The following is a 26045-nucleotide window of genomic DNA, read 5'->3' as shown; positions in this document are numbered from 1 at the left end:
AAGACTATTCATACAACTGTCCAGTAACCCGTTTCAAAATGCTATCATATGCGGGGGGCGCCTCTCCCATTATACTCTGCTGTCCCGAAACCAGCCGTTCATATAGAGTACTTTCATCCATCGCCTCCTCTGCCTGACGCAGTGACCGCATCGAGGTCGGATCCAACGGACTAGCCTCCACCGTCGATGCACTAGAATCATCGGAAGATCGACCAGAACCAATTCTTTCCAGCCCATTGAACGGTCCCACGACATCAGGCAGAGGATGACGCTCGCGCTCGCGTTCCCTCTCCTTGTCCCGCACCCGCTCAAGGGAGAGGTGCTGACACGGACACTGGACTGCGACAGAAGTGGGATCCTCAAAAGACTTTGTGTAATGAGGTAGAGATGACCATTCTGGATTGCAGCGACACTAATAACGAGACAAAGAGTTACATCAGATACACAGCATCCAAAGGAAACGCTCACGGATAAGATCATGATTGGTGTCTGCACCACGATATCGAAGAGTTTCCGTCTTCCCGTCTTGGGATCAATTGCACTCGAGTCACCAGTTTCTACCCGAATAACACATTTCAGCGTGTGAGTAACATTGATATTGCTCTTTTTGTTTTTGTTCGTGAAGTGTAGCATGCGGCAGGACGTAGGAAGTTGTAGATCGCGCTGGATTGCCCACGGTCCAGGTCCCATCCAGCTTGATGCAAGTTCCGACACGTCGTCTTCAGGATTAACTAGAGCATGTAAAGGCGAATTCTTGAAGGCGTCTATGTCATCCGACTCCAAAGGTAGTATCGGACCTGAGTGCCGCCCTTCGTGCTTTACACCGAGAAGCTGGACGTGGGTAATCGGATCTGTTCGCGCAACACGTTTGAAGTGTGCAAGATACTCCACTTTCTCTGTACAACACGACAGAGATGAGTAAAAAGCGATAGTAAGAGTGATAGTTCCAACCTTCGATGAACACTGACAAACGGTGTATTTTTACCTTCGTGAGAGGCATCATGGTAAAGGAAATGGGAATCGTGCCACCGATGTAGAAACTTCTGCCGGATATCGTTATAAGGTACTGCAATTGCTGGTCCCAATGGCGCTCCACGATAATATTCTCGGTGTCTTCTGTGTCCTCCTCGGTTGGACAAGATACAACGACGATCTCGCGCTGAGCGGACAGCTTCGTCTTGAAAGTCCCAGGGCGGTGGACATTTGCGGAGATAGTCCACGATATGGAACCGAAATTACATTGTAGAGTGGGAGGTGCATTTCCGGGTATTGTGAATGATATCGGGTAGGTATATGTACCTGTGCGCGTTCACACTAGGCGTTGAGAGTATGTTCAGTAAAATGGGCAAGGAAAAAGTTACCTGCTTTGAATTCTCGCCATCGCTCACCATCAATCCTATCGTCCGCGTCTGGCTTCAAGATATCTCCGATGACACCAAGCGTCAGCCGTTCCTTTGACCAGCCGTTCTGTCTCGAGCGCGACAGTTCAACACAATCATCGTTGGCGGTCAATGTCGGCTTTCCTTTCTCGCGTGTCCGTCCTCTCGACGAAAGATCATCCAGATGCAAATCCCGCTCAGTCGAACGACTGCCAGCTCCAAAAGGACGCCTGTTCCTTGGTGAACTTGATCGTACGACATCCATTATGGCGTTGGATACTGAAGAGAGACTGAAACCGGATACTTTCCTACGACCACGGGATTCGCTGGGACTTCGCATGTCTGATGAGCTGGGAACTCGCAGCGGTGACAGCTGGGGAGAGTTCTGCGTGGTGTTAGGGCCGGACTCAAAGGATTCGTCTATGCTCACACGTCTGGAACGTGATCCATCTCTCGAGACGGGTTGCCACGAACGCAGACTAGATGACGAAGAGTGAATGACGGGTGGGTTTGGAGGTAAGGCACGCGAAGGACCTTGTGAAAAAGATGACAACCCTTGGGGAGTGATAAAAGTAGATCTACTCACTTCCTCTGCCACGACTCAAGTCAGCCCTCAGGGTGTTTCGCAGATCTATCAAGGTATTTGCAGGGTTCTCATCCACCGTCTCGAGATGTCCTGCAGAGTGAGCGGGACTTATCGTCGGACGTTCCACGGAAGGAGACGAATGTGGAGGTGTGGGCAACGAGCCTGACGATGACGGGAGCACTGCAGCGAATATGGAGGGATTTCCTGGTGGGATAGGTATATCTGTGTCGTATGATTGTGGATTTCGTCGGTACTGAACTGTCGACACTGACGCGACGCTGCGCCCTTAGGTATCGACTTGTATTTGCGGTATCTGCCATATAAAGAGCATCTTCGGAATGGCTAGCCTGTTCGAGATGGTCGTCGTCATATTCATCAAAGGCTTCATCGTTGTAGCCTATCAAGCCGGGGCCAACGGACATGGTCCGACGGGGAGGCGGGCCGGCATTGAATAGTCCAGTAGACACGGAGAAAACTTTGTTGTCCTCTGTGACATCTACTCGCCGGGCACCAAAACCTGATAACAAAGAATTCAACATTGAAGCGGTGCTTATCTATAATCTCGTACCTTCTGGCCAGGCTGTAGAAGACGTAGCTTGGAGTTTAAGGTCAATACTAGTTATCTTGGTCGGCCTGGCGAGCTCAAGAATGAGCAAACCACGTAAAATGGAAGGCCGTGCTTCACTGTTGGGATTTCTTCCAGACGAGTCATCGGTCCTCAGAAATACAGCAGACTCAGTAAGGCGGATGCTGAGATTATTCTTTTTGATTCCATGCATAGACTTTTAGAAGCGGGCCCAACGAAGGGCAAGGGGAGTAGCAGAGCTGCAGATCAAGACAGATGGCGGTCCAAAATAACGCGAACTGGTTGTCGATAGGAGACAAACCATTTTATGTTTTAGCCACGTGCTTCGGGAATAATACCTAGCCGCCACAAGATCCGGCTGGCAGTTCAAGGAAGTTCCTCGCCCTTGGGAATGACGCGATTCCGACACATTTGCCGGTCAGTCGAGACTCTGCATATTCGCACAATATTGGCCGTTCCTGGCGTCATACAATCAACAAAATCCTTTAAACTGCAGGTATCACCGTCATTGGTCCGCTCGAAACTGCTTGACTGCATGTCTAGTTTCCTTGTGGATTTGGTAATGGGCACGCAGTAAGGTTGAGGAGGCGCCGGCGTTCCGTATATTTGCTTTGCATCCGCTGTCGAATCTTTGCCGAAAGTTGAAACGTCGCCGCCCATATTGTCGGATTAGCCATATGCAAGTCACCAACAAACAGCGTGGCTGCGCGGTGAGATGGTGTGTGGGCTCAATGAACTTCCAAGGCTTTTGCCGAACATCGCACCACCCTTGTGCTTTGACACACGGTCAGTCATATTGCATCGTTCCTTGAGTGATAAATGGGTGGTTCCAACTTTGAAGACTGCTGCAGTACTCACAACCGTCGATCGTATACAGGTGCTCGAACCAATAATGTCATATCTGGACGGTTCTTCTATTAACCACCAGAAATCTTCGATACAAGCAGATCTGCACATATTAGTGGCCAACTGAATCAAATTTCTCTTCATTCTGTTACGAAGAAGCTGGGCCTGAAGTGATTGGAATGTAAGATGCATTATCGTGAGAATGCTGATGCTAGGAGACTCACTGTCTCCCGGATCTGGAACAATGGCCAATTGAGCTCGCAACATCTCATCATCAATGACCGATGTTTGCATGTGCATGTGCATGTGCCAGCTCAAGGCGTAGTCGCCACAGTACCCAACTAGACAAACGGGCGTTGGCAATGGAGATGGGCAGCGTGGCGATCTACAAACGTGCATAAAAATCGGAAGTCAGACGGATCAGTGAGTTGAGAGCCCAGATGGCTATTAACCGAAAGATGGTGAAGGGCCCTGGGAACTTGCTGCATAAAACTAGAGTGATGGCACATCGTTGTCCCACTTTACGTCCTTTGTCGATTCGAGACCCTGGTAAAGGGAACTCGTAGCAGGTGAACCGAAGGAGCCCGTCCGATACTGTAGCGAGATCATAGCCTGTGAGAAACTGGATGAGATTAATGCTGAGGATGTTAGTGAGAATATTGGTGGATGCTTTGGTCACTTGGCAATGGTAGCCAAGGGTTAGCCAAGAGGGTCAGTACGGAGGCGAAGCTTGATCCGGGTTCGGGTTTGAGGTAGAAGAGCGCAGAAAGGTGCGTTCTTCGCGTTCTGACGCATCTGGTGTTTTCAGGAGGAGTTCAGCAACGGCTCTGAATTTTTAGTCTTCCAGGCATAAGGAAGAAATGAGACAGCAGGAAGTCTACACTTTTTATTCTGCTGACCTCTCCGAACCTAGCTATGACCATGCGGAGTCCGCGTCGAACGTAGATGTCACTCAAATGACTTGAACCCCCGCTGACCTTTCATTTGGGGTCTGATCTGGGGTCATCAGCTGCTGGCTTGATTTTGTCTTGTTCGCGAAGCTAGCCCAAGGGAATTCGAACGTTCGGCTACTACTGTAGCCTTTCGGCGGTATAAAAAGGTCGCGAACAAGGAATTTCGGCACTTGAAAGGGTACATTGGAATCAAAGAGATCTGGACTGCAGAACAAAGGACGCAGAAAACTTACAGTTCAACTGGATTATACTTGCTCCATTCAGAAATATCGGGAGTAACCACTGTGCACCGAAACTTGTGCGAACGAGGGGAAGAAAAAAAACGCCTTGTTTACGCTCGATAACGCATTTTATTATGCTTCCACCCAGAGCACGCTACTCCATGCGTCACTCTGGCGCGATATTGTTGTGTACTTTGCGCTCGACGCGTTGCGTTTTGCATCTTCGATTTCCTTTTGGCTTTATAAGATAATTGAAGTCTGTCCGGGACAAAGGCAACCTATGTTCTGAGGGGAGAAGGCCTCAGTACTTTTAAGTATAAATATAAAACAAGATCTACTGACTGACAGTATTACGGGTGCAACAAGCAAGTCGGAAAGTTGGCTTTTTTGATCGCCGGGGTCGCACGAATATACCGACAGTTGCACGGTAGCCGCTACGCCTTCCCAGAGTGATCCGAGCGAGCGCGCCTGGGTTTTGGAAGTGGAGGAGAAGAGGAAGGACGAAGGCGAGTTGTGATATCGCAAACTGACGGAGGAGGGAGATTGTCTTCACAGCCGAGCCTTCCTCCGCCAAGAGTCGTCCGTATTCGGGACCGCCAAATGTCAGAGTGCAACTCTAGCGACAATACGCCAGTGCCTTGACAACGACTCACACGCTGCCGAGAGGGAAAGCAGTCGATAGGGTGCCTCCTACGGCATCTAGTCCCGTGCATCCTGACGGTACGAGATGTGCTGGTTACAGTTTCGCATTATCGCCTGGTAATCTTCCGGTAGCCCATTTCCATGTGGTTGGGAAGCGGGAATCTGCATCCGAAGGAATACATAAACGAATACAACATAAAGTCTTCCAAAGCTATTCTTTAAACGTCAAAAATTGTATCCGAGTTTCTCGATGAGGGTAGAAGCGTCAAGAAGCTGAAAAATAATCAATCAGTGCTGATGTAACTAGAAGAAATTGCGCATGGCCAGCCTGAGCATTTCAATTCAAACCCCCGCGGAGGAAGAAGACGTTTATGGTGGGGGTTCGGTATAAGACGATTGCAGTCACGTTATCGTGGCATCGACTGTTATCGCTTATCGGGAGAAGCCGCTGGCATTCTTGATAGCATTGACGTCTTTCCTACTTCCCTCTTCCCAAGCAGGGTCTGACCCCGGCGTACACGGGCACCCGTTCTAGATGTCACTGGGGTGGAAGGATATCGACTCTTGTTTCCTTGCCAACGAGCCTCTTTGGCGTCGCTAACTGGGTAACATCATGCATACCTACTCCTTGTTGAGCATGGTCCTCCTGCTCGACATTATTGTCCAGTCAACTCAGGCCGCCCACTATGCCCGTCTTCTAATACGGTAGTCTTCCCACCGTATCTGCTCTGGCCCCGAGGAGAATTAATTTGAATCTTCTTGAAATTCTTCGGAAGTGAACTTACGCGGTATCAGCGACGTACGTATACGTTACTGTGATCGTAATTGTTCTCGGCCAATCAGAGCGTGAGCACGGATACTGACAGGGAAAAGGCTGGCCGTCGTGAGCAAGCTTCTCCTCGTTCCCTTCCTTCGTACAGGCCAAAAACCCAGCGACGCGTCCGTCACCTTCACCTGCTCTATCTCTTCTGTCCTTTTGGTCTCTTTCTTTACAAAATTCTGACGACGTGCAGTATGCGTGCCTTTTTTGCTGGGCTTATCTCCGTTGTAAGTTTTTCTTGCCGCGTTGACTCTGCTACACGTTGTTTTATCCCCATCTTGCAGTTGGCTGTTGTACGTCACCGTGCTTGCTGAGAACATCGTGGTCACTGTAGGCCATAATACGACAAACAATGCCAGTGCGGTGTTCCAGCCCCAGAGCGTGACTGCAAAGCTCAATGATATCGTCGTTTTCAACTGTTCGTAATTGTTTTATATTTGAGGGCTCGCGTCGTGTGCTGAAGGTATCCCAGTTACGGAGGGAAATCATACCGTCACCCAGTCCCTTTTCTATGCACCATGTATTCCCGCGAACGGCGCCAACAACACTGTTAATGGGTTTGATTCGGGATTTCGTGACACCGTTAACGGCACTGCGATAACCATCCTTACTGTCCCTATCACCACCGACATTGAAAACCAAACGCTCTGGTTTTTCGACTACAACACCTGTGGCGAAGGGGGCGTGGGTGTGATTAATGTTAACGAGAGCAGCTCAGAAACGCTAGAAGGATTCGAGGTAAGCCAATCCTATTCAACATTCCATACTGAGTTAACCCGGCATTATAGCGCAATGCTGTTCGTCTTAATGGTACAGCTTCTTCTTCCACGTCTTCTAGCATGAGTCGAACTTCGACGTCGACGTCTGCCTCATCAACGGGAGATTCAGGTTCCAACGATGCCCAGCGCACCGTTGCATTTGTAGGAGCAGCGATGATCCCCGTTATCTTGTTATCGGTGTTCCTTTAGACCGATTCAAGACCGATTGGAGCATGCCTACTGAAATTGTTTTTCTTGGGTTTTATCCTTGTCAGACCGTGACGCTTTATTTATTAACGATTGCATCATGAATTTTTGTTCTCCTTCAATGATACTCTGATACTCTGATACTTCCTCATCGACAATTGTAATCTGTTGCTTATAATTATTGTACCCTGATCCTGCAGTTTTGTTTTGTGTTAGAATAACTGCTATCGATTTTAGGTCCCTTTTTTTTTTGCCTTCCGCCGAAGCACAGCCACGATCTCGTGAACAGCATTGTGTCATCGCGCTTAATCGACCTTACCTAGGGCTGATGACTATATCTTACCCGGCGGTGTTTTGTTAGGCGCTGCTGCAACTCTCAATGATCGTCTCCTTGTCTTCCGACCACCACCATCCTTTCCTTCACTGCCGGTGCTATGCCCGTTAATATTCTCACCGCCCAAGCAGGCCTCCGGGTTGGGCCTCTATTGCTCGAGACACTCGTGAAGCATTACTTTGACCGAATTACCAAGGACGCGCTCAAGAAGACGGAGGTTCAGCTGAGACGTGATGAACTTTTGTACGACCAGGCCTTCAATATCATCAAGGTATGCTGTCATCATTCCTTGCACGCCGGAACCCAGCTGAAATGATTTCGGCAGATGTTCTTGGAGGTAGCAACGTAGTGAGTCAATACACCACCACCCCTTTTGTGCTTGCTGATACCAAGGGACATCAGCCATACTGTAGAGGAAGTCCAAGGTTGGTTACTCCGATCCAATGGATGTACATTCATTTCAATCCCAACTATGTTCTAGGCTTTGGAAACACACGGACGCCGTCTCCTCCCTGGGTACGCGTTGTAAGAGTACTGGTGCCGATGTCATGCTGTGATGAAGCAGCTACATACCTTGTTCAAGCTCTAGGTGGTGAGGAAACTGCACGGCGTGTTGTAGGTGGGGTGAAGTGGTGGCAGGTGCGAGGTGTCAGCGGGTGTGCTCAACTCTATTTATTGCTCTCTGGGTCTTACGTTAAATATCAATTTAGCGTCGATGGTCAGTGGATAACTGCGAAGAAGGACTGGCGAGAGGCCAAGCGACGGTACAAGATGCAACAGAAATCTAAACCTGACGTTGACCCGGTGCCAGAGACCGGTGAATCAGCGACTTATGACAAAGATATGGATGAAATGCGTTGTATTCTATATCTGCACGGAGGTGATCATAGACGCGCTTCTTTAAGCTTTTGTTGACCTCATTCTCCCATAGGTGGATATTATTTTGGAAGCGTAGACCAAGAGAGGCAAGGCACGCACTTTTAATTTGGATACAGCCGTCCTTACGTTCCTCTATAGATACAGCATTCAGCGACATGCTCGCAAAATTAATGGACGTGTATTCGGTGAGTCCAGATAGTTAAGTCCCTGCATCGTTAGTTATTCATCATCTATCAGCCGTAAATTATCGTTTAGCCCCCCAATACCCATTCCCTTGCGCGCTTCAAGACGTGTTAGCCGCCTGTAGGCCAGCCCGTTCTTTCACATTCCTATGCCCTGACCATTCGGCAGATTTATACTTAATAAACCCTCCCCCGGATGCTCAGCATCGTCCGGTCAAGCCGTCGCATATAGTTGTCGCCGGAGATTCGGCGGGAGGTGGCATATCTTTAGCGCTGCTTCAAGTCATTCGAGACAGTGGCCTACCTATGCCTGCAGGAGGCGTTTTAATATCACCTTGGTGCGAGTAAGTCCCGCTTTCCTGTCATGGTCCGGATTCCTGCTAATATCCTTTAGTTTGACACATTCCTTTCCGAGCATTCACCTCAATACGGACACTGATATCATTCCTAAGTATGGGTTGTCTCTCCAGAAACCGAGTGCGTTATGGCCACCCCCGTCCCAGGAGATGACACGGATTGTGCACGCTTCTCTTCGCTCCCGTATACGACAGGCATTCAAGATGGATCCGCATGAGTCCAACACATTAGTGACGACCATTAACGGACCTAGATGTACTTCAGCTTCCGGAATGCCTGTAGATGTCGGTGCAACGGCACCTCTTCCTTCGCTGGGTTCAGGTAGCCAAACGATCAACATGACTACGACATCGGGAGATGTGCTCAAGATTGATCAGCAAGTGCACATGTATGCGCAGAATAGCCTTTTAGGCCACCCTCTTGTTAGCCCAGCCATGTCATATTTGGGAGGCCTACCGCCTCTGTTTTTTATTGACAGCGATAAAGAAGTTTTACGTGACGAAATAATTTACGCGTAAGCTGTATTCTTCCGTTTTGATATAGTGTCTTTACTTATACTTCGCTAGTGCACATAAGGCAGCATACCCAGAAAAATACCCCATTAGAGAAGACATTCGAGAGTCATATCCACCACTTAAAGGTATTGAATCACGGCACAAAGCTACGCGCGTACACTTACAGGTTTATGATGGTAAGATCGTATCGCTGCAATGATACCACCGATATCTAATTCCTTGCTTAGATGCTGCCCACACTTTGCCCGTCCTGTTCTCATTTACTACGCCGGGAAAATATTGCTATCGTGCCATCGCCTCGTTCTGCAAGTCTGTTACGGGGATGAATCAAACCCCCCAAAGTCCTGTTGACGGATCGTTTACTATTCCGACTCCTCCACACACGCCTACACGCAATACATCTACAGCCAACCTACCGTCCCCGCAAAAACAAGAGCCAACGTCCCGCATATCTTCAATGACGCTTTCATTCACACCTCCTGAGATGGCTGAAGACGAAAGAGACTTCTCCCCCGCCCAACCGCAGAAGAGATCGTTGCGGCGAGCATTTTCTGAGTCTATACGGAAGCGGTCAATGCCTCAAGTCTGGAATAAACATCACGGATTACATCCTTTGGCACCTGCTGAGCATGCAAATGATGATACGTTAAATGGGAACGGGGATTTTCTCAAGAAGGACAGTTCATCTGGTGATGTAGCTGGTCCGCGCTTCCATCATCATCGCTATGCCTCTTCGCCTCCTGGGGAGGGGGAACGGAATGGCCGGAGATCCTGCCGTTTATGCGGAGACTTTTGTATGTTCAGTTCTTATCAGTTGCTGGGTTTGTTTATCTTACTGTCTCTTTCCAAGGACAATCCGGATTGGGAGGGCATCATGATTCGAGAGCGCGTATCCACCCAAGGCATCATACGACCACTGGAACCAGAATCCGAGCTTGACGCTCTGAAAGTCCCCGTCGAATTCATGGGCGTCCATATCCGAACTCGCCGCTCGGCGCTTTATTGAAGGCCAGGCTAAGTTTGACAAGAAATTCTCCCATGCGGTCAAAGCTATCGAGAAGCATCGGATAGATAACCTCAAGCGGGCAAAGAAGGATACGATCCGGAATATTGCTGTTCTGCAGCATTCTTTGGAGAGTGAGGGAGACAAAACGATCAAGGATGGTTTGTTGGAGGCTTCGGGGAGTTGGAGTTGGGCTTGGGCGCTTGATGCGGGGGAGACGCCTCCTCCGAGTAGTATTGTGTCGAGGCGAGATACGGATGAGGCAAGGCGGTTGGCAAAGATTGCGGACCAGGCGGTGTTACCTGGGGAACATTCTGTTACGGGCAATAATCTGTGGCAGGTGTTGGTGAACTTTTTGACTGTGACACCAGACAAGGAGAAGGAGAAGGGGCACGAGTATGGAAAGGAAGCCACTCCACGGAGAAGAACGTCGTTGTTCGCCAAGTTTGCTCCCTCGCCGTCGCAAGAGAAGATGCCAGACACTGGGTCTCGGTCTTTTGCACAAGCTTGACGGATGGGAAATAGATGCATCTATTTGTTATTATTTCCGACTTGTAGCTGTATAACTAACAATAGACTCCTTCACATATGCGCTGAGTTCTTGGGTTCACGTTCAAGTCCCGTTGACCGAATTGATCAATATCGCCTTGGCTAGGGACCACCACCTTCACCCCTGGCCCCCAACAACTTTGGCCCAAAGGAAATTTGACGGAAATGAATTGTGGAACTGAAAAGGTTTCCTTAGACGTATTCCGTCTGTCGAAAATCTGATTTTGGCGGAGAGAATTCAGTTTCTGACCAGATGGAAACTGTATAAGGAAATTTTTTCAGTGCCACTTTGCATTTCCTTCAGGCGGAAACTCAGGCATGACAGGAGTGTTTACCATTTCCTCAGAGCGGGTCAAACTGTACCACCCGTGCTCGTTGAACGTTCGCAGCTAGCACTCCTCTCGTTCCATATTGCGACACGAGAGTTCGGGTGTATCTGGATGCCAGCTACGATGTTTATATGTATTTCCATGCTTGCGCGCTATACTATGCAAGTATCTACGCGTCGATGACCAGCAAGACAAGATAGCTGTCACGCTTCACACCAATGTGGATCGTATGATACCCTGGCATCGCAATTTATAGATTCCTTCAACACAAGGATCCTGTCTCTGGATAGCTCATGTCATGCCCGGAAATCCTCAGCAAATGCCATACCAATCGGTCGAAGGGAATCCTCAGGATGTAGACCAACATGTGATGTTATCCCTGGAAAACCGTCTTTAATATATACTAGCAGGAACTGTGTGCGCGACGCCCGATTTCCTTGATACAACGATTGTAATGCAATATGTATCGAATGTGTTCAATTAATACATCATACATATCACACTACATCGACCCCAGACTTTCTGCTGCATAGATATAGTACTGGTTGCTACAGATTCGACGACCGCGAGAGCGCATACACCACAAAGAGAGAAGATAGCTAAAATAAAGACCTGGTTTCAAATCAGATCACCATGTGTGGATTTGCATTAACTACCAAGGCACAAAATAGAATAAGATAGGAATCGAAGGAACTCACCCCAAGTCAATAGTCTCGCAAACCTGATTAACAGTCCGTACATACGATGACAAGTCGTTCACTAATGGATGTGAACTCTAGTGTACGTTAATGATGTTGGTATTGGATTGGTATTGGATCAACTTCAAGCACTTCAAGTCACGAACATGTCCAACGTGTGCCACCATTCCCACGCCACCCCGAGCCCTAAGCAATCCCGATTAAAGGTTCCGCGGCTGATGCTACCATGAATCGGTTCCGGCTACTAGTGAACCGGGGTAGACCCGCTTAAGGACCGAGGAGCGCTGCCATCTGATATTCTTCTATTTGTACCCATGTCTTCCAGCAAACCGCCGAAGAAAGTTGGTGGGGAATATGGGCAAGTTCGTGCAAATATCGATGTACCAAAGCTGGAAAGTTATCTGGTGAGAAATGTTCCTCAGGTGCGCTTGCCGCTGGAGGTGAAGCAGTTCAAGGTGTGTCACACGCTTTCTCGCTGTTAGGACTACGAGTTAATATCTATTTGTAGTTTGGACAGGTAGTATCTCGTTATCATCATCATTCGTTGCACTGAATGTGTCTCTACCAGTCCAATCCTACCTACTTTCTGACCGACGCCAGGTGCATAGCTCCAATGTCACCACCATTTACGCAGGCTAACCTGGCGCAGCTCAAAACGATATGTTCTCCGGAAGAAACCCGCAGGACAGTTGTTGTCGAAAACTGCTCACCAGGTAGAGCGGGAATACACGATGCTTCATGCCCTTCATACATTCAACAATAAGCCAACGACTCGTCCTGAGGAACGCGTCCCGGTACCAGAGCCATACATTCTGTGTGAAGACGTGTCCGTCATTGGAACACCTTTCTACGTGATGGAATTTGTAGACGGACGAATCTTTACCGATCCGCGGATGCCTGAATCAAGTCCCGAAGATCGAAGGGAATGGTGCGCCTTCGTCCTCTCTCGTTAATATCCACTTCTCTTATAATGTATATTCACGTGCAGCTGGTTGGGTGCCGTACGAGCACTGGCTAAACTCAGCAGCGTCGACCCCGCTGCAGTCGGTCTCTCGAACTTTGGTCCTTCGACAGACTACTTCCCTCGCCAGCTTAAATCCCTTTCTGCCGTCTCCAACGCCCAAGCTGCAGCCAAAGATGTCGATACGGGCATACCCGTCGGGCCTATACCCTCCTTTGACAACATGATAGCATGGTATTACGCCAACCTCCCCGACGAGTCTAAATTTGGTCTCCGAATTGTACATGGGGATTATAAAATGGATAATCTCATCTTCCATCCTACAGAGAACCGTGTTATTGGTATCCTTGACTGGGAACTGTGTACACTCGGAAGTCCTGTATGTAGTATCGATATTGTTCTTGGTATTTGGACTGAGTGTGTCATTGAATTAGCTCGCTGATTTTGCAAACTTGACCCAACCGTGGGCGATGGACCTGGTTGACATCCCGATTGCCAGGCATAATTTGCTGGTAGCCTTTGGTGCTGAGAACCCAAAACACGTCCCAATAACTTTCGAGGAGATGGAAGAAGAATATTGTCGATTGATGAAGCAACCGTGTCCCATCAAGGAGCTTGTCTTTGTCCGTAGCTGGATGTTATTCCGAGTAAGCCATATTTCAATCGTAGAGTCGAGATATTCAGCTTCTTTACAGTTAGCCATCATCATGCAAGGGATTGCTGCAAGATATGCCAAGCGGCAGGCAAGTTCTGCCCAAGCTGGGACGTATGGATCTACCTTTATTATCATGGGTAACCTGGCAAAGGTCTTCTTGGCGAAAAATGGTGTTCGGCTGGACGCGAAAATGTTCAAGCTGTAATAGTAGTATTGCTATATCATATTATATACTAATGACCGCTTTCTGTTTGCTTTGTTAAACTGGAAAACTGGATTGATTGGCCATCTCTGGTGATACAGCTCAGGTAAATAGGAGTATACTACTCCTACTAATCTCGATGGCTCATTATGAGAAGGTATGACAGTCGTAGCATTATCTACTAGTGCATGAGTCGAAAGTAACAGTGAATACCTACTCCCTTTAAATCCTTTCATGCTACCGTAATCTTGATCATCACAGACTAGCTGCGCCTCGCTGACATCGGCTGCAGATAATGTCGACTCGGGATAACGAGCCTAAGGATAGAAAACTAGAAAACTAGATTGATTGGCTGCCTCCAGTACTGGTCAAGGAGCGAAAGCAGATCCAGGCGGCCCGACATCCGGCTTCCCTGACTGAACGTTAACTCTGACCACGACTTTCAGTTTTCTTTCTTCTAGGAATCATGCCCGCCTTCGAGCCATTCTTTTCTTGCATTGCCTCGCCTCGTGCTTTTATTAGGACCTTGGTGTCGTTTTGGGGTTCGATGTGTAGCTTCGCTGAGCACGGGATCCAAAAAGAACGACTTTGAGGATGTTTCGCGGTTCCGACGGACTCACGCTTGCTGCCATATCAGCCGCATCTACCCAGGTTTCTCTTACTAGATGTCAGCGTTTAAGATAGAGACTTTAGCATGGGTATCTGGTGAGTTTTCTGCCACGCCGTACAGGTCTAGTCCTTGTTAAGATTACTTGGGCAGCGATGTGATAACAGCGTCTGTCTTCTTCGAATGCACCTGACACTTTCTCGTTCGCTCTAGGTACAACGGAGTTGTGTCCCATCGAATTCTTCGCACTGTTCCAGCCTCGACTACCACCGTGAACTCGGTTTTAGCCGGTTCGCAAGACCAGAAATGTGTTTTTACCACATCCCACATTCGCACTCGGATTTGTTCTCAGACTTTAATAGGTTTTCTATTACTCAACGCGTCGATAACGCCGCACGCGTCCACGCAGTGACATTGGTGGACCTCCGTCTTTAGGCTAGAACCGGCCTCGATGTCGGTAATTGCCAGGAGGCTCAATTTGGTTCCGAGCAAAAAAAAAACACAGTATGATGACATCGCAAGATAAATAAGTCACCGCTTGACTCGGCTTGACCAGCGACCGCCATGTCCACGCTTACCATGACTCGAAGCCATCAGCAAGGACGACTCCGCTCCTTCTCCCTATCCCTTGTTGCTCGGCATTCGTCTCCATTACTAGCTCTCCCCGTTGAGCTTATCATCGATATCATTACCCTCGCTTTAATCGAATCCAAAATCAACGCACTTGCGACAATATGCAAAGACATGTCCTGTCTCTTCAACACCATACTCTACCGCACAGTTTCCCTCAGCTCTACTCGCCCAGTGTCCCTTCTCTACCAGGCGTGCCGCTCGAACCCTTCTCTGACTATCCACATCAGACATTTTACCGTGTCTGGAAACGCGGTTCTTGATGCAAAGGGATGGGGGCGCGTATGGGAGATTGTATCTCGAGCCAAGGGACTATTATCTCTGTCTCTCAAGGAGGGATATCAACCGTCGTCTCTAGCTTTGATCCTGGCAGATCCGAATCATGAGAGTCTGTCGGCTGTCACGATACAACGTTTCGACGCGCCCACCGCATCAGTGGGACCTGCGTGCGTCGCACCCATAACACATCTCCGTATATGTGAACCCAGCGACCAATGGCACTCTCCCTACGACATCCTATCGTCGTTCGGCTCACTTCCTGCACTTACCCATCTACAACTGTGTCGTCGGGTGAATGGTAATGAAGAGAACGACTTGACGTTTGTGGAGGAGGTCGCGTCCATTCTGAGGGACCGTCCACGTCTCAGGATGCTTGTCGTGACTGTGTTCCCACAAATGTGGGCGGGGGAAGAGCAGGTGGAGGGTAGTGACATATGGCGTTGGCTCAAGGAGATTGCTGATGAACGTTTGATGGTCAAGGGTGGATATGGACTATGGCTCAAGGACGATGCTTGGGCGGGTGCATAGGTTTCTTAGACTTTAGACAATCTTAGATGTACGTGTAGATATGACGAGAATACGATTGGGCTTGAGGTTTTCCCTGAGAAAAACTTAGTACAACGCAAGTCAAAAAGGTCATGATTATTCCAACAATTATGAAGAAGACTAATAAAGTATCGTGACTATTGAACATATTGTACAATGGATCCATGTATGATGCAACGAAAGCTGTAGAGAGACTGCATCACTGCACCACTTGAGTAACCTTCATACGAATTAGACGGTGCAGACAAAGATAATTCAGCCTACCCACCTTTCCGTTCTCAAGGTGATAAATCCACCCAGTGATGGGAGTATCCTTCAACACAAGGGGATGGCTCTGCAGATACTTGACATCCTGCTTCACACTTTCTTCTAATTTAGAAAACTCCAAAAAATCAATGTCGTTAACCAAACTAGCTGCTTCGGCCCCGTCCTCGTCGACGATCTGGTTTTGCAAGTCCTGTGTGGTGAATGTCATCATTCCACAATCGGTGTGGTGGAAGACGGCTATTTCTCGTGTCCCGAGGAGACGCTGGGAGATTATGATGCTCCTGATCGCATCTTGGCTGTGGGATCCTCAGGGTCAGTGTTCTGGTGTGAGAATGTTGAGTGGTCATACACTCTGCCTCCTGCGTTGCGGATAACATGCGCTTCGCCAAGCTCGATGCCGAGGGACGCAGCGGGACTGGCAGAGTCAGTGGGATGGTGCTATACGTTCAGAAACAGTAGGCTCACTCGATTCGCGCATCCATACAAGTTACTAGGAAGGCGAAACTCATGAGTTTAATGATACAGGTCCAAAATGAGACTCAGACATACCCACGATGAGCTTCTTCGACGGAGGCATAGGGTAAGTCGCCCTTGTCGAACTGTTGCAGCATATTTCTCGTTGCGCTTGATGAATCCTTGGGGTGTCGACATTGTAGGTAGATGAGTAATGGTGTCTCGTATGCACCTGAGATATTTGTACTGATGATAATTAGTTCATAGTTTCCACGAATTGCGCGATTATATCACGAGCGCGTCGCGTGTGAGGCAACACGGTGCAGGACGGTGCAGGAGAATCCATAAGATTACGCTAGCTGTATGAATTGATTATTCATCAGCGCTAGAGAAGAGGACCAAAGAAGACCCATGCCTTCCCTGCCCGAGCCATGACAAGGCTTTATCATAAAGATGGGCTTACCAATAAAGTCGGAACTTCGCCATCTTAGAGGGCTCGAGAAACGTGATATTAAGTACAGAGTACAAATGTGATCCAAGGTATCTTGATACAAAGGGGTAAATTAGTGAACAACCTAAGGATGAAGAATGCCAGCACATCTCAGATGACGAGAGAAGAGTCGAAAAATCAGGAAAAAATATGCACATCACGTTGATCAGTGCTTGACTTCTATTTTGTTCATCACAAGAACATGCATAGAAAAAGCCTCACCAGAAAGTACACAGTCATCGGTTCTGCTCTGATGGCTGAAAGCGCGTGTAATACTGCTTAGTCTGATTCTCCATCATTTCTTGGGTAGATTCGGGCAGGTCTTCTACAAAACGACCTAGAGAGGACGTAAGAACAATAAATTTAGCAAGGAGAGCGACATACCAGGGGATCCAGAAAACAGAGCCATGGCTGGGATCACCGTGTTGGCCGGAACGATAGTATTATCTGCGACCTTTGCGCAGTCTTTGATAATGGTGAATTTCCCCTGGGTTGGCTTAGAAGAGAGAATAAAGGCAAAAGGCAGAACATACAATCACGCAATTCTTCCCAATCTCAACGTGATTCCCTATGGTTGCAGCTTCGACAACGGTGTTGGCGCCTATGTGAACATAGTCTCCGATTTTCATAGGGTAATAGTTGAAAGCGCCGCGATAAGTTTTGTACTGGTGGCCTGGACGGTCTTAGAAGAGAAGAGAAAAAAAGGAAGAAAGTCCTCACCGCATCACGCAGCCCTTCTCCTACCAAGCAATATCTACCTAGCGAGATAACGACAGCATGACCGGGACCAGACCTGCGCAGGTCTCCACGTATTATAGCGCCGCTAGAGATGATCGTCTTGCCTCCGAGAATGATATTTTGCGGCCCAGCGATTGTCGCTCGTCGTGATACCTTGTTTCCAGTGTCCTACAAGGCGACACGTCGGTTCGTACGCGAATCCAGAAAGAAACTACCGTACAGTTTCAATGAATTCCGATTTCGAATAGTAGATAGGGCCATCCATGGGAGTATGTGTCAGAGTCAGGTGGTAGCTGCCGAGAATGAGAATGCTTGCGCGTAAGCGGCGCCATCCAAGTCTTGGACGCAAACCACCATGTTGCTCCATCCCAGTCCTGCGACTTGGCTGTCGCCATTTTACACCCTTTCATCGTTCTCTACTGCACCCTCCAGCACGGTGGCGGACACTGTCAACAGCGGCGTCGACCGGCCTCTCAGAAATCTTTTTCTGCCGCAGAACCAAGGGAGGAACAGCATGTATACCACGGGCCTCTGAGCAATACCTTCAGGCGGCTCAAGCTCTTCTCTTGGACAACTCTAGGGCTCACCTCAACTATTTCACCCTTATGTTCGTCATTCGAGTCCAATCTACCGGCGAGTGCTCGACTTTCATTGGCTACAATCGCGGTCACGACATCAGCAGCGAGCACGGCAATTCGTCGGATGGGTCACCCACCCGTACGTAACTACTCTTCGCCGGTTAGAGCCCCCGACTCCAGGGAGGTGTACCCGAAATTGAGATGACCACCTATTCTCTTACTCTGAAACCACGAATAACCCGGGTACGTTTCGAAAATATGCAAGCAGACTTGTCTTAGGGTTGAACCATGCGTTCAGGTCTACGATCCCGATTTTATTATCGATACGTCCCGACCGTTCGCCAAGTGGGAGCTTGCCAAATCCGTTGCTTTACCTGTCGAACGGAGGCCTACAATCCCCGTTCCAGGAAGTGAGGAAACGGTAGCCGAAACTATGGATTCGAAACGGTGAAGTGATTGGTAGCTGGGTGGTTCGTTGGGCGAGAAATGGTGAAGGCACTTGTCGACCCATTGGCAGTGTAGTGAGGTATGTCCCCAGCTCTGTATTCCATTTCGTTGAAACTGAGAAAAATTCCAACAGATATTTTAATGTTCACCTTGAACTTTTAAGATGATATTATTCTTTGAACCTCGTCTTCAACCTTGCAATCAGGTATAAGGGTTTAGTCCGCTCTTCCGTTCGACCATTTGGGTATTCTTATATCTCAGTTCCATTTATAATGAAACCTAACACTCACAAGTTCTATGAACGAAACAATGCCGAACCATCGCACGTTCAACACAATGACGCTGTAGCCCTACTGCTTTCAAGCTTGACACCCTTTTCCCAAGCCTTGCAGACCTCCTAGCAGTGCTTTATGACACTCAAAGTGGCCTATTCTAACAGACGTTCCTATATCTAATCTTCTGGAGTTCTATACGAATCATTACTTCTTGACTCTTCGAAGAGAGACCGGTGAATTCATTCCGGTAGCATTAGGACTAACCGGCCCTTGTAGGAACCCCATCATGTGTCTTCCCTCCTGGTTATTGACCCTCATCCATTCAAGATAGTTCGGTTAACGTTGAACTTAGTAGTAGCCGAGTAGTCCGTCCAGAAGCATCACAGTACCTATATGCAGTCTTATCCTCTCTGATGAAGCCATTGCCGCAGCAAGGGTCCCTCAAGAACTCCGAATAGCTTCGCATACCGTTGAGCAGGGGAGGATGTCCATCAACCAATTACGGATCACGGATTACTCATTACGGGAGGCAGGCTAGCGGAAGTCCGGATCGTAGAACTTGAAGCCGACATTGAGGACTATACCTTGAATGGAGATCGTGTACTGCGCCATCTGATAGTGCTATGTGCACCTCAAATAGGTTTACTTTACTTCTGAATTTACAACATGCCAAAAGTGACTAGGCGCAAAGGCGCATCTCATGATGACTTCTGAGCTCAGCAACTTGTAATCGTTACCATGGCATAGTGAATCCCTGTTGATACATAAAGCTCGTCCTAATAATACATTGGTCGCGGTACCCAACACCAGCGCTTGTCTACGTATCCTGAATGAATGTCATGATATGTATTCATAAAGTACAATGCGGTGTATGGCTGTAATACCAAGATAAGAGTAATGCGAGCAATAACATTTGAGTGGGGGTGCGAATAGCAAAGAGCAACACTAGAGTAATGTAAGCGAGATACTTTTGTCGTCTAAGATGTCTGTAAATAAGGAGAAGAAAGACAAGGGCGAAAGAGAAAGAGTGTTAAGCTTAGTCTTTCTTCTCAGTCTTCTCAGGCTCAGGTTCCGACGACGGCGAAGCATTCTCCTCGGCATTGCGCTTCTCGTACACCTACAAAGAAAAAGTGAGCATGGGAAATAGGAGCGATTAGAAAGTGCGTACCTTGCTGAAGAGACCCAGGGACGCCTGTTGTGTCTCGTTGATCTTCACCCGGATAGGCCTCAGCATCAACGGAGGGGTCGGCGGCCTGTCCCTTGACAGCGAGTTCCCGCAGCTCCGCGACGAGCTTAGGCAACCTTCTCCTGTTCAGTCTTGTCGATCTGGTCCTTGAACTCGTTCATAGCTATACAAAGAGGAATTGAAGAACCCAGTTGAGAACCAGCTATCAGATGCTTACCCTTCTCGGTATCAGGCGCAAACAGAGTCGGCCCTGTTGGCCTCCTCGATCAGGTGCTTGCGGGCCTTGTCAGACTCGGCGTATTGCTCGGCGTCAGAGACCATCTTCTCGATATCCTTGTCGCTGAGACCGGAAGACGAGGCGATGGTCATGGACTGATCCTTGTTGGTGGCCTTGTCCTTAGCAGAGACGTTGACAATACCATCTAACACAATCGTTAATGAGACTCAAAGACAGAAGGAGACTGTGCTACGAACCGGCATCGATATCGAAGGTAATCTCGATTTGAGGAATACCCTTGGGAGCCGGGGGAATGCCGACGAGGTTGAAGTTACCAAGGAGCTTGTTGTCCCGGACAAGCTCACGTTCACCCTGGTAGATTTTGACCTCGATGGCCGTCTGGCCGTCGGCGGCGGTCGAGAAGACTTGCGACTTTTTGGCGGGGATCGTGGTGTTACGGTTGATAAGCTTGGTCATGATACCACCGAGAGTCTCGATACCTAGAGAAAGAGAGATAAGAGGGGAGGACAACCACGCAGAGACGTTAATACGCACCCAATGAAAGAGGAGTGACATCCAGGAGCAGAATGTCGGTGACGTTACCAGCCAAGACACCACCTTGGATGGCGGCACCCTTGGCGACAGCCTCGTCGGGGTTGACACCCTTGCTGGGTTCCCGACCGAACACGGACTTGACAGTCTCACCAACGCGAGGCATGCGGGTCATACCACCGACGAGGATGACTTCATTGATCTCAGTGACCTTGACACCAGCATCGTTGAGCGCCTTCTTGCAAGGTTCAACAGTTCGCTGAACCAAGGGGGCGACCAAGCTCTCGAACTGTGATCTCAATAGCTTGGTGTTGATGTGCTTGGGACCTGAAGCATCGGCAGTGATGAAGGGCAAGTTGATCTCCGTTTGCGTTGTTGACGACAGCTCGATCTTCGCCTTCTCCGCAGCTTCACGAATACGCTGGATAGCCATCCGGTCTCCATTGAGGTCAATTCCAGACTCCTTCTTGAACTCGTTCAAGATGTGGTTGACGAGGAGGATATCGAAATCTTCACCACCCAAGTGAGTGTCACCGTTTGTTGACTTGACCTCGAAGACCCCTCCTTGCTTTTCCAAGATGGAGATATCGAAAGTACCACCTCCAAGATCGTAGACAGCAATGACGGATGATTCACTACGGTCCAAACCATATGCTAGGGCGGCAGCGGTGGGTTCGTTGATGACTCGAAGAACGTCTAGTCCAGCGATCTGACCGGCATCTTTGGTAGCCTGCCGCTGGGCATCGTTGAAGTAGGCAGGGACAGTGACAACGGCATGGCTGTCGTCAGAATGTCAAAAATGTGGGTATGAGACACGGGACACAAAACTTACTTGACATTTTTGTTGAGGTATTGCTGTGCGGTTTCACGCATTTTGGACAATACCATTGAAGACAGCTCCTCAGCAGACTATTTGCAAAAGATTAGGATGGTGGATACACAATGACAAAGCAACACTCACGAAACGCTGCTTTTGACCTCCATTTTCGACCTCCACAGCCGGGCGTCCATCGGGCTTGGCCACCACGGTGAAGGGCCTGGCGGAAGGGCATCAGCATATATCATCCTAAGATGAAAATTTCGCTCACCAGTGCTTCATGTCATCCTGGACCTCCTTGTCGTTGAACTGCCGCCCGATCAGCCGCTTAAACGCGAATACCGTATTTGTGGAGTTGACGACGGCCTGACGCTTAGCAGGCAGACCAACAAGACGCTCGCCGTGCTTGGTGAAAGCAACGACGGAAGGAGTCGTCCGGGCACCCTCAGCATTCTCAATCACCCGCGACTCTTTGCCCTCCATCACGGAAACGCAGGAATTTGTCGTTCCCAAGTCAATACCGACGACAGGGCCTACAGAAGGTTTAGTTGAGCTGTACAGGGATCTCGAGCTAGGGTAAGGTTTTGCGTACCGTTGACTTTGGAATTCATATTCCGCGCAATCATGGCCCGAGGAATACTCTAGGAAATGAATGAGCCTCCCTAGAGAGACATAGGAAATAGATACATACCGCATAATGGCCAGTCCTGGAGACGGAGGAGCGTAGAGAACGAGCAGCGGTGAACATAATGTGGAAGGATGAGAAACGCAATTCCGGTCTTGGTCAAATTTTTTTATCAGGTTATGTAAGCGTGCCGGCCTAACCCGAAATTTCGAGAAGAAGATGACAAAGCACATTGCCTTGATCTTGTCGAGAAACTACGATGCAGCTCGAGCGTGTATCCGAAATTGCCATGGTCGTGGTGACGGCTGCCGTTTTGAATATTTTGACGGACAGTTTTACTCTTTCGAAAGCATCAAAGGATGCCATCCGGCGCGCTTTCATCGTTCAGCCTCTTGTCATCATTCTAGCCAATATACGGATACCAGACAGCGCACCCGTCGTTCCTTTCGCGTGGTTTCACATATTTCATCTTATTTTGTGGATATACGTTTTAATGCGTACGTCTGGTCTACCTGGCCATTGTGTCTTATCCGGACTAAAGAACAGCCCCATCCACTCCGGCGGGAGTTTTCGCCCCGGTACTGCTTACACACCTCTTGTGGACTCTTGCTATTCGACAAAACAGTCTATTCACCACCGGCTCATATGGCGCCGTCTTCCGCGCGTCTGTATATGCCTTTTACTCGATGGTCCACGGCATCATACTTCTTACGATGCACGATGAAACTCTCACCGAGCAATGGTCGCGTATTGCTTTACCCCCTCGTATCGCACCATTTATTTGCTTCCTCTACATTCCTGTGGAGGTATTTTGGACATGGAGCAAGAATATCGGTCGAGCCTTACTTAACCGACCGTTGATTGGCGATACTGAAGATCTCATCTGGTTGCGTCTTCTCCATGGCTGCGAGGGCATGAGAAATCCGGCGAACTTTTTGCCCGTAAGTGCTTCTCTGTTCTCAAACCCTCTTGCCAATGCATCGGTGAATCAGCCCCTGCGACGCCAAACTCAGCCGGATCTGGACTCGCAAGTTTGAGTCTTGCCTGCCCGGCAAACACTCCGCTACATGTTGCGAGCAACAAATGCTCCGCCAGTCGTCGACATTATGAATAGCAAACTAAAATTGGATCACGCGGGAACTGCGTCCAGCCAAGATTGAAGAAAGGATTTTGTCTATTCTCCAGCAGAGTTTCATGATCAGTGATTGCAATGTATGTGTTCGCTGGTGACAAACGGCCATGGAGCTTGCACTTTGACTTCGTAACTCGTGTAATACGTTCAAGTCCAATGAATAAGTGTACGATATATATTACATGATATAATTTAAGCCTTTAGTGTTCCCACAATAACCTTAGGATCTAGGTGGATCATGCGAATTGGATGTTCCAAATGGTGGCGACTACAACGAAAATCATAGCTGTCCATGACTGGCCGAACGACTCTGCTGAATTTGTTTCGGACAACTGAATGGAACGTCAGACCATGGAATGCCGTTCGATTAATGAAAAAATACCCACAGCTATGGTGTCATTTCCGTTTCCGAGTCCTAACTGGTTTTTCGTAACAACGTATGGCTGCAGTCCATCAATGGGACTAGGTATGGGTGCTGGTGACGCTCGCGCCGTAATAGCTGGGGAAGAGAAATTAATAAACGCCCAAGACAATGTAACCCACTTCTGCCTACCGAATGACAACATGAATGCGATAAAAAGAAGGAAAAATACGCGGGGTGAGATCATTATGAAAGGAGGACGTCAAGTATGAATATAAAGCTCGGCTCTAGTGCAGGAAGTGAAAATGGGATTTCTGATACTTGACACAGCGATTACACCTTCGCTCTTATCACCGGGCTTCAAGCGAAATAGTAGCCAGACACTATCCCCTCAAAACAGGCGGTATTCAATATATAATAGCAAAATAGTCGGACAGGCCAATATTGGACCATTATATGACCTAATGAAGGTATATTGGGTCGATATTGTGTTCAGACACAGGCAGCATTTTGTAGCATATAATAATAATTCGGGCCTCAGAACGAATACAGTAATTGCATGACAGAACAGACTCTAAGTTCGAAGTACCGGATATACAGGACACGGTGCCGCGTTGTATCTACATCTACCACTACTACATCGACGACAACGCGCTCTAGCTTGGTCGAGGCAGCGTGTTTAATGGCACCCTTGGGTGCACAAGCAACCAACACCACGAGATCTCGGACTCGCGGCAAACCCCTTAGTACAAAAAATCCCCCACGTCAACAAACCAATCAGAGTCCTGGTGATGAAAATCGTCCAGCAGGCGAATCGAAAGGCAAGCTTCGTGTGCCAACCAAGAGACCTGTAACTGGTACTACGGAGGATGCAGTGAGGACCAAAAAGCCGAAGAAGACAACGACAAGCGCACCAGTTCCATTGGAAGACATGACTCAGTCTGCTTCATCAAACGCAACCTTTCAATTTCTAGATCCCTACGCTCAAGTGCCAGAGCAGTAGGAGCCTCCGTTTAGCGTGCAGGAGGCAGTGGCCCACTCTGATATTGTTACATCGTGCGTAGATTGCTGCTAAACATCTTGACAACTTGCTCATACCGTTCACCATCCAGGAGACAAGCCCTTGATCACAAGGCCCTCAATTTCAGCGGAATAGAAGAGCAGTATGCCGATAATCACTCACTTTATGCATCAACCATCACAACATATACCCTCAACGCCAAACATGGATCCAATTCTCCGTGTCCATTCTGCTTCACAATACCAGATTCCCGATGCCTGTTCTACTTCTTCCAAATCAAGCCTCGTAGCTCATGTGGATGTTGAATGATACGATAACCCTGTAGCATCGAAGCGGCCGCCTTGTGAGCAATGTTGTCGAAAGCAGCAGCCGAAAATACACGTATGTATGCATGTCGTATGGAGGGATGGACATCGAACGCCCATAGCAGTTCACGAAAGTCGAAATCGTGTTCACTGACAAAGGCATTACCAGGTTGCGAGGAATCGAATAGCGTCCCACTTGATCTGAAATGTGTCTCGTCAGCAATGTTTTCTCCTTTGTCACTACCTGAGTCGCCATCTTCATCAGAACTAGAGGTAGCGCCCTCTTTGTCATCTCCAAAACTGTCCTCATAATCTTCAGACTCCGAACTGTCGAATTGACTGAACTGGTGAGGGTCATAGTCGCCAAATGAATCCAGCATGTCATCTTCAGTGACCTGTACATTGTCCTGGGCTTCTAGGTGACTGGTAGGACTTGCTTGAAGCTACGATACTTGTCTTTTGCTCAGTGACGATGTCAGACGCGTACTGATTATTGATAGAGTTAGAAACGGGTCCTGCAGACGAGAGATACTCTGATACTCACCTCCAGAATGACTTATTCAACACCTTCCCTCGTCTCCTTTGGTGAAAGCCTGCTTGTCTTGCTTTCTCAACCTCAGCTTTCCTATGATTGTCGGCAGTTTGGGAGTCCTGTTTCAAGTTACGGCACTCACAATTTGCACATGGGCACCAGACAAGAGCAGTTGAAGGACCAGTCGGCATGGTCTCTGATATCGCAAGCTGCGCGAGGTAGTGGTTGAGGTTCAAGTCGGAGGCGCACTTGATTGTTGGGCCCAGAGAGCTCGAAGTCGACGCCGTGACGTGGCAAGCAGCAGCCAAAGGTCCATTGCGGCAGA

The 26045-nt window shown here is 48.6% G+C and overlaps 13 protein-coding genes across 13 annotated transcripts; 7 read left to right on the top strand and 6 right to left on the bottom strand.

The window, feature by feature from the left end:
- Positions 1–4: 4 nt before the first annotated feature.
- Positions 5–2744, bottom strand: EV420DRAFT_1269365 (uncharacterized protein; the record flags this gene model as incomplete). The annotated part of the gene is made up of 7 exons (XM_060467498.1): positions 5–412; positions 469–896; positions 952–1299; positions 1362–1934; positions 1966–2169; positions 2225–2482; positions 2534–2744. The coding sequence occupies 7 exons, from the start codon at positions 2742–2744 to the stop codon at positions 5–7; spliced, it is 2430 nt and encodes an 809-aa protein (XP_060331345.1).
- An 801-nt stretch (positions 2745–3545) lies between these two features.
- On the bottom strand, positions 3546–5284 carry EV420DRAFT_1479152 (uncharacterized protein; the record flags this gene model as incomplete). Its single annotated transcript, XM_060469548.1, has 8 exons — positions 3546–3562; positions 3622–3782; positions 3850–4009; positions 4077–4192; positions 4375–4554; positions 4584–4632; positions 4914–5187; positions 5225–5284. The coding sequence occupies 8 exons, from the start codon at positions 5282–5284 to the stop codon at positions 3546–3548; spliced, it is 1017 nt and encodes a 338-aa protein (XP_060331344.1).
- Positions 5285–5826: 542 nt separating this feature from the next.
- On the top strand, positions 5827–7248 carry EV420DRAFT_1747504 (uncharacterized protein; the record flags this gene model as incomplete). Its single annotated transcript, XM_060480199.1, has 6 exons — positions 5827–5918; positions 5990–6012; positions 6227–6260; positions 6318–6451; positions 6506–6771; positions 6822–7248. 6 exons carry the CDS (start codon positions 5827–5829, stop codon positions 6999–7001), a joined length of 729 nt encoding a protein of 242 aa, XP_060331343.1. The 3' UTR covers positions 7002–7248.
- Positions 7249–7308: 60 nt separating this feature from the next.
- On the top strand, positions 7309–10894 carry EV420DRAFT_1538373 (uncharacterized protein). Its single transcript, XM_060473005.1, has 15 exons — positions 7309–7603; positions 7658–7680; positions 7735–7757; positions 7814–7988; positions 8043–8212; positions 8264–8297; positions 8350–8396; positions 8449–8514; positions 8563–8737; positions 8788–9264; positions 9317–9441; positions 9493–9966; positions 10034–10059; positions 10116–10235; positions 10279–10894. Exons 1-15 carry the CDS (start codon positions 7433–7435, stop codon positions 10777–10779), a joined length of 2607 nt encoding a protein of 868 aa, XP_060331342.1. The 5' UTR covers positions 7309–7432; the 3' UTR covers positions 10780–10894.
- A 1175-nt stretch (positions 10895–12069) lies between these two features.
- On the top strand, positions 12070–13793 carry EV420DRAFT_1538369 (kinase-like domain-containing protein). Its single transcript, XM_060473004.1, has 7 exons — positions 12070–12299; positions 12353–12361; positions 12413–12444; positions 12494–12772; positions 12833–13184; positions 13240–13452; positions 13501–13793. Exons 1-7 carry the CDS (start codon positions 12159–12161, stop codon positions 13663–13665), a joined length of 1191 nt encoding a protein of 396 aa, XP_060331341.1. The 5' UTR covers positions 12070–12158; the 3' UTR covers positions 13666–13793.
- A 640-nt stretch (positions 13794–14433) lies between these two features.
- On the top strand, positions 14434–15789 carry EV420DRAFT_1538362 (uncharacterized protein). The gene is made up of 2 exons (XM_060473003.1): positions 14434–14577; positions 14632–15789. The coding sequence occupies exon 2, from the start codon at positions 14834–14836 to the stop codon at positions 15704–15706; it is 873 nt and encodes a 290-aa protein (XP_060331340.1). The 5' UTR covers positions 14434–14577; positions 14632–14833; the 3' UTR covers positions 15707–15789.
- A 24-nt stretch (positions 15790–15813) lies between these two features.
- Positions 15814–16951, bottom strand: EV420DRAFT_303840 (carbonic anhydrase). Its single transcript, XM_060481604.1, has 5 exons — positions 16541–16951; positions 16457–16481; positions 16341–16406; positions 15993–16287; positions 15814–15944 (listed from the first exon to the last, which is right to left on the bottom strand). Exons 1-5 carry the CDS (start codon positions 16566–16568, stop codon positions 15924–15926), a joined length of 435 nt encoding a protein of 144 aa, XP_060331339.1. The 5' UTR covers positions 16569–16951; the 3' UTR covers positions 15814–15923.
- Positions 16908–17970, bottom strand: EV420DRAFT_1538351 (dynactin, subunit p25). The gene is made up of 6 exons (XM_060473002.1): positions 17893–17970; positions 17679–17840; positions 17468–17599; positions 17319–17421; positions 17157–17271; positions 16908–17019 (listed from the first exon to the last, which is right to left on the bottom strand). The coding sequence occupies exons 1-5, from the start codon at positions 17935–17937 to the stop codon at positions 17171–17173; spliced, it is 543 nt and encodes a 180-aa protein (XP_060331338.1). The 5' UTR covers positions 17938–17970; the 3' UTR covers positions 16908–17019; positions 17157–17170.
- Positions 17971–18046: 76 nt separating this feature from the next.
- On the top strand, positions 18047–19297 carry EV420DRAFT_1538346 (uncharacterized protein; the record flags this gene model as incomplete). Its single annotated transcript, XM_060473001.1, has 6 exons — positions 18047–18132; positions 18176–18389; positions 18431–18493; positions 18549–18650; positions 18676–18776; positions 18831–19297. Coding segments are annotated over 6 exons (600 nt in total), but the record flags the coding sequence as incomplete, so codon positions are not given.
- Positions 19298–19639: 342 nt separating this feature from the next.
- On the bottom strand, positions 19640–22523 carry EV420DRAFT_1538345 (heat shock protein 70 family). Its single transcript, XM_060473000.1, is given in 13 exon segments — positions 19640–20089; positions 20141–20182; positions 20211–20252; positions 20275–20321; positions 20376–20379; positions 20399–20580; positions 20633–20875; positions 20931–21706; positions 21760–21836; positions 21889–21964; positions 22016–22277; positions 22337–22385; positions 22436–22523. 13 exon segments carry the CDS (start codon positions 22490–22492, stop codon positions 20009–20011), a joined length of 1938 nt encoding a protein of 645 aa, XP_060331336.1. The 5' UTR covers positions 22493–22523; the 3' UTR covers positions 19640–20008.
- Positions 22524–22604: 81 nt separating this feature from the next.
- On the top strand, positions 22605–23799 carry EV420DRAFT_1538342 (uncharacterized protein). Its single transcript, XM_060472999.1, has 2 exons — positions 22605–22866; positions 22916–23799. The coding sequence occupies exons 1-2, from the start codon at positions 22629–22631 to the stop codon at positions 23404–23406; spliced, it is 729 nt and encodes a 242-aa protein (XP_060331335.1). The 5' UTR covers positions 22605–22628; the 3' UTR covers positions 23407–23799.
- A 622-nt stretch (positions 23800–24421) lies between these two features.
- On the top strand, positions 24422–24865 carry EV420DRAFT_1479144 (uncharacterized protein; the record flags this gene model as incomplete). Its single annotated transcript, XM_060469547.1, has 1 exon — positions 24422–24865. One exon carries the CDS (start codon positions 24422–24424, stop codon positions 24863–24865), a length of 444 nt encoding a protein of 147 aa, XP_060331334.1.
- A 116-nt stretch (positions 24866–24981) lies between these two features.
- Positions 24982–25964, bottom strand: EV420DRAFT_303721 (uncharacterized protein). Its single transcript, XM_060481603.1, has 3 exons — positions 25733–25964; positions 25046–25674; positions 24982–24984 (listed from the first exon to the last, which is right to left on the bottom strand). The coding sequence occupies exon 2, from the start codon at positions 25589–25591 to the stop codon at positions 25160–25162; it is 432 nt and encodes a 143-aa protein (XP_060331333.1). The 5' UTR covers positions 25592–25674; positions 25733–25964; the 3' UTR covers positions 24982–24984; positions 25046–25159.
- Between the last annotated feature and the right edge of the window lie 81 nt (positions 25965–26045).

This window comes from Desarmillaria tabescens, assembly GCF_030435595.1.
Source record: "Desarmillaria tabescens strain CCBAS 213 chromosome Unknown EV420scaffold_15, whole genome shotgun sequence".
NCBI lineage: Eukaryota > Fungi > Basidiomycota > Agaricomycetes > Agaricales > Physalacriaceae > Desarmillaria > Desarmillaria tabescens.
Note: the sequence above shows the minus strand (reverse complement) of the source record. Positions and strands in the feature narration are given on the sequence as shown.

Excerpts from the sequence above, each read along its gene's own strand:
- EV420DRAFT_1538373 (XM_060473005.1), top strand. The coding sequence starts at position 7,433 with ATGCCCGTTAATATTCTCACCGCCCAAGCAGGCCTCCGGGTTGGGCCT. Across the intron at positions 7,604-7,657 it reads AGGCCTTCAATATCATCAAG|ATGTTCTTGGAGGTAGCAAC; the intron begins GTATGCTGTCAT and ends TGATTTCGGCAG. Across the intron at positions 7,681-7,734 it reads TTCTTGGAGGTAGCAACGTA|CCATACTGTAGAGGAAGTCC; the intron begins GTGAGTCAATAC and ends AAGGGACATCAG.
- EV420DRAFT_1538362 (XM_060473003.1), top strand. The coding sequence starts at position 14,834 with ATGTCCACGCTTACCATGACTCGAAGCCATCAGCAAGGACGACTCCGC.
- EV420DRAFT_303721 (XM_060481603.1), bottom strand. The coding sequence starts at position 25,591 with ATGTACAGGTCACTGAAGATGACATGCTGGATTCATTTGGCGACTATG.
- EV420DRAFT_1538369 (XM_060473004.1), top strand. The coding sequence starts at position 12,159 with ATGTCTTCCAGCAAACCGCCGAAGAAAGTTGGTGGGGAATATGGGCAA. Across the intron at positions 12,445-12,493 it reads TACTTTCTGACCGACGCCAG|CTCAAAACGATATGTTCTCC; the intron begins GTGCATAGCTCC and ends AACCTGGCGCAG. Across the intron at positions 13,185-13,239 it reads TGTGTACACTCGGAAGTCCT|CTCGCTGATTTTGCAAACTT; the intron begins GTATGTAGTATC and ends TCATTGAATTAG.
- EV420DRAFT_1538345 (XM_060473000.1), bottom strand. The coding sequence starts at position 22,492 with ATGTTCACCGCTGCTCGTTCTCTACGCTCCTCCGTCTCCAGGACTGGC. Across the intron at positions 22,278-22,336 it reads TATGAATTCCAAAGTCAACG|GCCCTGTCGTCGGTATTGAC; the intron begins GTACGCAAAACC and ends AACCTTCTGTAG. Across the intron at positions 20,876-20,930 it reads TGTCACTCCTCTTTCATTGG|GTATCGAGACTCTCGGTGGT; the intron begins GTGCGTATTAAC and ends CTCTTTCTCTAG.
- EV420DRAFT_1538342 (XM_060472999.1), top strand. The coding sequence starts at position 22,629 with ATGCAGCTCGAGCGTGTATCCGAAATTGCCATGGTCGTGGTGACGGCT. Across the intron at positions 22,867-22,915 it reads GTGGATATACGTTTTAATGC|CCCCATCCACTCCGGCGGGA; the intron begins GTACGTCTGGTC and ends ACTAAAGAACAG.
- EV420DRAFT_303840 (XM_060481604.1), bottom strand. The coding sequence starts at position 16,568 with ATGCCTCCGTCGAAGAAGCTCATCGTGG. Across the intron at positions 16,482-16,540 it reads GTCGAAGAAGCTCATCGTGG|TAACTTGTATGGATGCGCGA; the intron begins GTATGTCTGAGT and ends TCGCCTTCCTAG. Across the intron at positions 16,288-16,340 it reads CGCAACGCAGGAGGCAGAGT|CCAAGATGCGATCAGGAGCA; the intron begins GTATGACCACTC and ends AGGATCCCACAG.
- EV420DRAFT_1538351 (XM_060473002.1), bottom strand. The coding sequence starts at position 17,937 with ATGGATGGCCCTATCTACTATTCGAAATCGGAATTCATTGAAACT. Across the intron at positions 17,841-17,892 it reads AATCGGAATTCATTGAAACT|GACACTGGAAACAAGGTATC; the intron begins GTACGGTAGTTT and ends GTCGCCTTGTAG. Across the intron at positions 17,272-17,318 it reads TCTGTTTTCTGGATCCCCTG|GTCGTTTTGTAGAAGACCTG; the intron begins GTATGTCGCTCT and ends CGTCCTCTCTAG.